The following is a 10,180-nucleotide window of genomic DNA, read 5'->3' as shown; positions in this document are numbered from 1 at the left end:
TGTACGGCACACAATTAAGGCTGCCAGGTGAATATTTTGACGAAACAGCGCCACCACACAAAGAATCAGATTATGCCGCTGAACTATCACAAATTATGTCAAATTTAAGGTACACTGCGACACGCCACCATAACACGTCAAGGAAACCATACATCGACAATGCACTTTGGCAGTCCACGCACGTTTTTGTACGAACCGACCTGCAGGCAGGGACGTTAGTACCGCCGTATAGAGGACCCTATTTTGTATTAGAAAAAAAGTCAAAGTATTTCGTTTTAGCAATAAACGGTAAATCTGATTCAGTATCAATTGACCGATTAAAAGCAGCCAGACTCCCACAACATCTATTGGAAGAAAACAGAAATGAGGAAATGTCAGACGATAGTAATCAATTACTTGGGCTAGCAAACTTAATTACACTCAATTCCTTTGCAGAAAACTCCGCACAATCCAACTCGCTCACGCCAAACGTTGGAACAACGAAGACAAACGTCACGTCTCCATCCACGCAACGCAACGACAAACAACACTCTCCACGCCCATCGAAACTACCAGTACACGTCAGCCGCAGAGGAAGAGTCATTTACAGACCTGCAAAGTTAAGTGATTACGTTGCATGATGTATGGTCTATACATTACTGGGCCTCTGTTTTTTGGCGCTTGGCCAATCACAGGAAATAGAAATTCAATTGTGCAGACCGCAATTGACGGAAGCTGAATATTTTATAGAAAAACCGATACGATACATCAAACATCAACATAATTCAGTACACAGCTGTACTGCTGAAGTATATAATCCGTCTGCAGCTTATGTCCCGCTAACTGTTCACTGGTGTCAAATCTTTGAAACAACATGGTCAACCACGCACTATTTTTTCGGAGCGCAAACCCATCATCAGACAACAAAATCAGTAACACCGCCATCTAGCAGTAGCTGTTGGTATTGGACAAAAGCACATCACGCTACCAATATAGGCTTTCTAAAACAAATCTCTAAAAAAATGTGGGGCACCCATAACCCAGTTAAATTAGAATATAAATGGCCTACAACTACCGAGGGGAAGACTTTAAATTCAGTAGTTACTCAAACCAAAGCCCGTTACGACCCATTAACAAACACCATATTTAATACCTTAGCTACAATGTCTAAATGTAATATTAATCGGGGTTCTTGTACTGTCGGATCCAGACGATTCGTTTGGATTGTCCCACCACGCATACACTGTCCAAACACAACACCAATGGGTAATCATACTCTATTGATGCATTTCCACTCCGAATCGCCTCAACCATACCGTATAGAAGTTAAGGATCTGGGAATCAGTCTTCATCAACAGGCGAAGTGTCCTCCAAAAACCTCCTCTTGTTATGGAAAAAATGCGCTGTGTGACGTCGCTGGCCTAATATTAAAACCGCTTAATTGTACTAACATTTCTTCAATTGCATTTCACGACACTATGAGAAAAACAATAAAAAATGCTAACCCAATAACTAGAAGGAAACTAGGCTTGGTCCCCACTCGCCTGCTACAGGAAGCGTCTGACACTATCACCGAATTTCTTCAAAAACAAACCAACGAGATTCACTTTCTAGAATGCCAAATTCAATCCCTCTTCACCACTTTGTATCATCTTATTTCAAAACAATATCCAGGTGAATCACTTTCTGCCCTGTTAGGTGGAACACATGCCGCTATTACCCAGGGAGATTTAATTACAAAAATTTCGTGCATTAGAATAAACGGCACCATTCTTCCCAGCTTGCAATATGGTAATTATTACTCTCAACGTCCGCTAATAGAATATTTAAACAATGGCTCCAAAGAGACTGGTCAAGTCATGAGAGACGGAAATGCTTACCCTGGAGTCCACCTTCTAGAAAAATACATGCCTGGAACATACTGTACATACTGAACATACCCTACATACTGTAGGTAAAGTATTATGTAATGCTATTATCAGTGGCGGCTGGTGAGCTGTGAAAGTGGTGGTGCTGCGGACGGGCGCAGCCCGGCCGCGTCTTCGCCGAAGGCGAGTAAAACGGCGGGGGGTCTGGGGGCCCCCCCCCAGAAAATTTTGAAAAATGACACTTAATTTGGTGCATTCTGTGCGCATCTTCAGCTCTAAATTGTAATGAAAAGTTAAGATAAAACTTTCGCGATTTAAACTTTATCAAGCAGATGCAAAAAATTAAATTTCTGCACTTTGCATATCTATAATTGGCTAAATCGCTGCTAGGCTATTAAAAATTACATACATACAGCTCAGAAAAAGTTAAGGACTTAGATATTTATCAACATATTCCCTGGCTCACTTCCCTTTCTCTTCCATTAAACCTTGAGGTATGTTGCCTATATTGTAGCACTATATTAAACAGAACGCCAAAAAAGAAAAAGCAAAACATACGAAGAAAAATAGAAATTTATTGTTGCAGATCTTCTACTTGTGACAGCACTCATTTCACAGTGAAATACAGTGTTTTTTATGTCTTGAAAACGTCTTGTAATTAACTCTGCAGACGTAATGAATACGACGTAGCAACTCTGCGCGGTGTGCCGAGGGTCAATTTCGTATATAACGAATGAATATCGCTGGTCCCGACTTGTCCGTTGCTTATTTATTTGCTTCAGATATATATACAATATACATGTTACACATCCATGTGGTGATACAAGAAGAAAAGAAAAGAAAAATACACGTTCAGGTCAGAAAACTACAAACATAACCATACGTGAAACAAGAGAAAATCGCTGGACGATGACACTTTACCACTACTATGAGTAGGCTGCATGTCAGTCTTCCTTGTACAACAAATTACAAGCAACATCACAAAACTTCGATTTTTAAATGAACATCAGCATTTAGCATGGTACAAATCAGGTTATTTTTAGACTCTGGGCAGCGTTACAAAAAATATATACATTTTTTCTCAATATAATTGAATTCTTCACCCCTGAGAACATAGGAATAGACACTTTGTTCATCATAATTGGACAAGAAACTAGTGGCAAAAATGTAAAACTTTAAATTGCGATAACTTGAAAACGACAAAACGTATCAAAAAAATTCCAACAGCTATGAAAATCATTCTAAATTATGTACCAAATGTGTAAAAATGAAGAAAATCTAAGAGATGGTGGTGTTCACCATTTGTTGAATTATAATGGAATGACTGTAGAGCATCAATCGTTAGTACATTACAGCGAACTTGGTGAGTGCTCACACTTTCAAATCCACATAAACCAAATACACCTCTATATAACTTGTTGTTTACAAGCAACTTTAAACTTTCTTTTCCATCTAACAGAGACATTGGTCCATAGGTGTGCGTTATAAAGAGGCATGCAATAAGCTCGAAACGTAGCTTGTTTTACATCCACACTACAATGTTTGACAAACGAAGGCACATTATTAGCGGCACAATACAAAGCTCAGATTTGTTTTTTTACATCACTATTGTCACACAACATGTAATCAATAAGCACAACAATATATTTGGTTGACTGCACAAACTCAACGTGTTGACCTTGAAGGGTCACAACAGAATCACATTGTAAGTTCATGCGTTTGTTACTAAAGCAAATGCAATGTGTCTTTGATGCATTAAACATAATATCATGAGATTTAGCATATTCGGAGCAAAGTGACAAAATAGCTTAGAGACCTTTCAAACTCTGGGCAAAACAACACATATCGTTAGCAAACATAAGATTGTTTAAATCAAATATAGTTATTACTATCTGAATACTTAACAGCCTGTTTCACCTCAAACGGATCATCAGAAGAGTCTTATTCAAATATAATCTTTCTATAATAGATTCTATTTGAATAGGACTCTTCTGATGATCCGTTTGAGGTGAAACAGGCTGTTAAGGATTCAGATAGTAATAACTATATTTGATTTAATTCGCTCTGCTTTGCTTTTTTGCTTAGCATTGAGCACTTTTTGTAGTATTAATAGTTTTCATTGTTTTAAGATTGTTTAAACATGCATGACCGATGTAGCAGCCTATTGATATTGCATTTAGTCGCTTTGTCAAGTCATCTACATAAACAGCAAAAAGATAAGGGCTTAGGATTTCACCCTGTCTGACGCCGTGAGTAACTGTACAGTGTACATGAATCAGGGAAGGTAGATCTCCAATGTTGTATTCGCATGTGCTGGTTGTGGAACCAGTAACTTACATGCAAGCTCTACTGTACAGTGTACAGTATATTATATACAAGGTATGGTTTGTGACGGTGAGTGCATTACGTAGGTACAGGTACATTCACACACTACGTCCTCAACATCAAGTTGATATCTTTTCTTGCTTTCAGTTTGTAATAGAGAAGGAAATCCTGATACGCAAACTCACTCAGATGCGAAAAGAAATAAGAATGCGAAGAGCTTTTCTGTTGTTGCTGAAAAGTGAAACACAACACGACTACACTGCAGCACTTGAACATCTTAAAAACAAGGCTTTGAAATCAAATTTTCCCCAAAAACTTATCAAAGAAAAAATTCAACTTGCTGAAAAATGGACAGAACGGATACCTAAACCCACAGAAAAAAATGCAACCAAAGCCCACAGAGTAATCTGGCCTACATCTTTTCCTAATTTACTCAAGACCACCAACGCAGAGAAAAAACTACAGCCCAATCAAATGATGACATATAAAAAGCCAAGCACGCTGGGAAATTTACTCACAAAATACAAAAAAATTGCCCTGAATACAGTAACACCAACCAATGGCTACTCCAAACCATGCGGCAAATGTGCACTGTGTGGTAACCATGGAGCGCATAAGCCTATGGTAAAAGAATGCACCTCTATTAAATGTAAACTCAACAAAACATACAGTCTCAAACAAAAATTAACTTGCCAAAATTACGGGATATACATTGCAACATGCACCATATGTCACGAACACTATGTAGGACAAACCATGACAAAATTTTCCACACGTTGGGCCACACATAGATCTATTTGGAACAGTTTTAATTACTTTGATAAATCCGGTGACAAAGCAGCATTATTGAAACATTATGCGAAACTCCACAATATTGAACTCAAAAAGAAACCAGCTCTGGCAGACTGCTTTGTCGTTACTTTCGCCGAACAACCCAGCAAACATTATTTAGACATCGCTGAAGATAAATGGTTACATACAATCAAAGCCACCATAAACATACAGAAATTGATTCGACCAACCACTTAAATCCCATGTCATCAGCAACCTCCGACCCCTGTGGTGTAGATTCTTCAACTATGCCCATTTAAACGTATTCTTTTTTGACGCTTTGTCTATGTAAGCTTATGGCAATGGACTGAAATTAAATTGCGTTTTTCTTTGTATTCGTCTTGTTGAACTGTTGTAATTTACTAGATGGATGCCCATTTACACTTATTCTTTATTGACGCTTTATCGATATAAACTTACGGCAATGGACTGAAACTAAATTGCGTTTTTTCTTTGTATTCGCCTTCTTAAACTGTTGTAATTTACTAGACAAATGATCATGTATTTCTTGAATTTTGCACCAGTATATTATTGGAAATCGTGGGAGAACACCAGTTAAGATTTAGGCTTGCAGGTTTTGATTTTAATATTATGTAACCATCTATTTAAAATATAATTTTTATGCGTGTTGATAACATCGGAGTTTGCTTTATTTGTTCGTTTTACGTATTTTTCAAATTTTCTTCTTTTTTTACATGTGCTAGCTGAAGATGCTATTACTATAGCGAAATCGATTCTTAACTTAATAAATTACACTAAGAGGTTAGATTGTTGTGCAAATGCCAGCATTTGATGAATGCAAATTAGCAGTACCATCTTTCTAATCCAGAACTGTGAAAATATAAATTCCTCCAATAAACTTTTTAAATTCCTCCTTGGTTACGTTTAAGTATAAAAGTGGTATTCGGATACTGTACTCATGATTCCGATATCCATCCAACTTCCAAAGTTCTTGAATTCACTCCAAATCCAGAAAAATTAGTATGACGGCATGCGTGTCAAGTTATTAGCATGTAGGCCTACTACATCTATGACAAAATAAAGAAAATGTTAATGCATATTGAAATTGTACAGCAGATCAAAAACGAACCAGAGTTTTATCAAAATTCACTGCACAAAAAAATTGCTTCTTTTGTAAGTCCTGTACGTTTCGTTTATTAGAGCAGCCCCTATTGCCTAGCTTACAATTTATAAACAGTTGAACAGCTTTGTGACCTGCATACAATAATTTAACAAACAATAAGAAATTTACTTGCCACATATATAATACTGTACAAAAAACTGTATGACAATAATAGCTTAATCTGCTGCTCAGCTTTCGTATCAACTCTAGCTAATTAGGTTGATCAACCTTAAAATTTACAGTTAATCAACAGTGGTTTAGCAGCCTAATGTTTTATATTAAGCTAAATTGTTACGGTACTGCTGAATGCAGATACGGGTAAATATTAAACTGCTACAGTATTGTATTCTGCCATCTCAAAAAAAAACACATATTCAAGTTCAAGTAGGCTTACAACACATACAAGTGAAACTGTCCTTCACTGTACCAGTAGGCCTAACGGTACCTGCTGTTATTACATAATGTTTGGCGAGAGGCTCATTTTCAGATACATACGCAATATCTGTACCGGTTTGAAGATCAATGCATCATCACAGAATTTATTTTTTTCAGGTTTTCATTAAATTTTATATAAAAGGCAGCTCAGTCATAGAGCTGAACAGTTTGGCCACAAAGTTCAAGTGTGCCCTGTCTCTAAATAATTGCCCAACCGGCTCACTCGCCCTAGCAGTTTGGGATATGCGCCTATGCCCATTGCCAGACTATCCACAGTAGGCCATACATACTTTTAATTTCATACTTTTTCCCAAAAAGCTGTAGCCCAGTAACCCACTGCAGCCAACAACAGGTAAATCTCTCTAACTTCGAAGCAGTGCTTCCACTTCTGACAATTGATAAATCCTCTTCAATTTCCTTTTTTGTCCCGAAAAATCCCTTTTTTCTCAGTCGGAAATCTTTCAAAATTTCCTTCATAGGCGAGGTTATTTTTGACGTTATTTAGGTTAAAAAAGGTGCTAATACAATTTTAAAGTTATTATAATCTCAGTTAAAGCTATTTTAATCTCGATTTTATTCAGTAGCACCGCTATGTCGAAGCAACGTTGTTTTATTAAAACAGTAGGCTGCACAAAAGCAGCCCATATTTTACAATAACATGGTTTACTTCTTTTGTTCACTGTCCAGCCAAAAAACTGCTTGTCAGTTAGTCGGTTCTGGGACATTTACCACCTGGACCTGGAGTCCTGGACATCATTTACCAATTACCACTCTCATCTTTCCTGCACGGACTCCTTACCTATCCCTAACAGCGAAAATGTACAGGCGGTAAATGTCCAGTTTCAACAAATTATCCATCCATTAACAATTAATTTATTTTTGTGTTTAGTTTAGTTTTCCTTGATGCGCTAAGCCGCTAACTTAACACTATTGGCTAGGCTATCTCTTTTTTCTCCTTGTCAGTAACGTCCTCACAATCATCTGAGACTGACGAAAAACTCCAGGATATAGGCCTATTCATGATACTGACTCAGTCTGACTGTGTAAACTATATATACATGCTGTAAGCTTATACATACTACATAGCCTCTTTTATTGATTGAATTTTTATCCTCGGACTGGGAAAGCTTCTTGCAGAGCTTAATCCTGGCAGTTTCGCATACTTGTAGAGGCTTTGAATCACTGACGCAGGCCCGGTTACCGAGATTGACAAAGTGAAGTTTCCGATTGTTGAAGTCTTGTTGCCGGGGAACTATTCCATCCATTAGATGCCGCTGAATGGAGAGCAGTCCTTAACGTGCGTTGCTCAAGCGCACACCCCGAGAGTCGAACCAGCGCCGCTTGATCTTGAAGCTTCTTCGTTTCAGAAGTGACGCGCTAACCAATTGAGCTATCGAAGCGGACACCATAGTATCGGGCATGACACCATAATCAGTTAGCATGGGCAAAAACTAACTTTTCTAAACCGGAAGGATATCACTAGCCTAACACCGCTTATCATACCTAACTGTAGGCCTACGTCGAACCTCAGTGAACTTTGTCATTTCTACTCAACTTCAACTGTAAATCAACGGGTTACTTAATTTTAACTCAAAGAATTGAGAACTAACTCTCTCACTGCAGACTGCAATCACGTCCAATTCCCAAAATGGCGAGAAAAGAAATCAAGCGACAGAAAGGCGAAGATGGGAAAGAGAGTAAGAGGGGTTCCCGATGTACAGTGACGACGGAAACCAGCTGATCATCGTTATTCCAATCGTTGTTAGAATTTTAGAAGGGAAGTAATAATAAAATTTTCTTTAAAATTGCTAAAAACAACAATTCCCTTTTTAAGACAAAATTTCCTTGTAAAATTGTTAAAAATCCTTCCTATCTTCATTTCCTTTTTTTATCCTTCGAAGCGTTAAAAAATCCCGATTTCGGGATAAAATCCTTCAAAGTGGAAGCACTGCTTCGAAGTGTTGGTTTGGTTTGGTGCTGAATCAAGGTTGCCAGATGTTTTTAAAATCCCCAGTCCAGTTGCTACTGAAAAGTAGCCCTCACAGGAGATGAAACAAGCCCAAAAGTAGCCCTAACTATGACAAATTCGCGCAAAATGTAGTCAAAATCAAAAAAACATTGGTAAAAATATAACGAAACCAAACAAAAAAAACACAACAGCTAAAATTTTCCCGCGACTCTAAAACAAATATAATCCAATTCCGCGGGAAAACCTCAAAACTGGCAACTCCTGGAGCTGTCCTGACACAGCTCCAAGATGGTAGGCACTTTAACATGCAGATATCCAATCCAGCACGAACCAATCAGAAGCTACGCTTTTCATGACGTCATCAAGATTGCGTTTGGGAAGAATAAAGGAAAAACGCAAATTCTAGCTAAATTAAATCATCGCTTCGCCATCGGTTGGCTTGGCGCATTGGGTTAGGGCGGTAGTAGTCATTGCAATGACGTGGGTTTGATTCCCACCTCTGCTATAGCTCTTTTTTTCTTCTGTAACTACCAAACAAAGTTCAAAGTAATTATTAATTCTCTGGCTGAATGCTGGAATGGTCACAATAGCAGATAACGTAGATAATGTACAGATAACGTACCATCTCATTGGTTCGTGGTTGGATTGGATACGCGCGTGGATTATTAGAAATCTGCTTGTTAAAGTGCCTACCCTCCAAGATCATCCCATCTTATCATTCTAAGGCAGCCAAACTACGTCATTGTCACATGACTTTCATTTGGTTTGTTTGCTTTGATGACGTCGGGGTCCTGGAGCTGTTTTAGTCTTTGCGCCAGCCAAAGCGTCATCAAAAAGCAGTCATGTGACAATGAGGTACTTTCCCTATCTCAGAAAGCGTTTCCAGTTAACAGTAGCAAAAAGTTGGAAAGGTCTACAAATCTAAACGGATTAATAAAAATAATGAAAAATCACAACATTTGCTACATTTCTTATAACGTGAAGAACGAGGGAAAAATTTGGTGGTGCTGCAGCGCCACAGCACCATCACACGAGCCGCCACTGGCTATTATGACATAAACATTAAAACATAGCCGAACGACGAAAACCTTTGCATCCGCTTGTTATAAAGAAAAACGAGGTAGCGCTACTTCATTCGCAAAAATTAGTTGTTATTAGATGAAGTAGATAAGTTTGAAAATTCAATTAAACGTTGACACCGTGAAAATTGGACAAGGTTATTTCTAGTGCGAATACTGTTGCTGACTTCTTGGTGATGATTTGTATTTAAAAGACATTCACCGATGTTGTACGAGATTGTGGCCACATGTTCATTAGTAAGTTCATCTATTGACAATCGTTCATTGATTTCCAGTGATTGTTGAAAATAATTAATTGCTTCTCTGTATTCGTGTTCAAGCATCAAACAGCGGCCGATATTATTAAGTGTATCAGCTACACGTTCATCAATGTCTTCATCCATTGACACATTTTTTAAAATTTCTAATGCTTTTTTTAAATAATCAATTGCTGTTTGGTATTCAAATGCATGCATAAAACATAAACCAATATTGCTGATTGTGACAGCCAGATAAACATCAGCTTCTGCTGACACATTTTCCTTGATTGCAAGAGATTGCTGGAAATATTTCATGGCGTTTTCGTGTTTGT

At 37.9% G+C, this 10,180-nt stretch overlaps 1 protein-coding gene across 1 annotated transcript; it reads left to right on the top strand.

The window, feature by feature from the left end:
- The first annotated feature begins 623 nt into the window (after nt 1-623).
- LOC145782828 (uncharacterized) lies at nt 624-1,913 on the top strand. Its single transcript, XM_082594594.1, has one exon. It carries the CDS (start codon nt 624-626, stop codon nt 1,911-1,913), a length of 1,290 nt encoding a protein of 429 aa, XP_082450720.1.
- The last annotated feature ends 8,267 nt before the right edge of the window (nt 1,914-10,180 follow it).

Source organism: Aplidium turbinatum, chromosome 14, assembly GCF_918807975.1.
Source record: "Aplidium turbinatum chromosome 14, kaAplTurb1.1, whole genome shotgun sequence".
In the NCBI taxonomy this organism is placed as follows: Eukaryota; Metazoa; Chordata; class Ascidiacea; order Aplousobranchia; family Polyclinidae; genus Aplidium; species Aplidium turbinatum.
This window is presented reverse-complemented; position numbering and strand designations above follow the sequence as displayed.

Excerpts from the sequence above, each read along its gene's own strand:
- LOC145782828 (XM_082594594.1), top strand. The coding sequence starts at position 624 with ATGGTCTATACATTACTGGGCCTCTGTTTTTTGGCGCTTGGCCAATCA.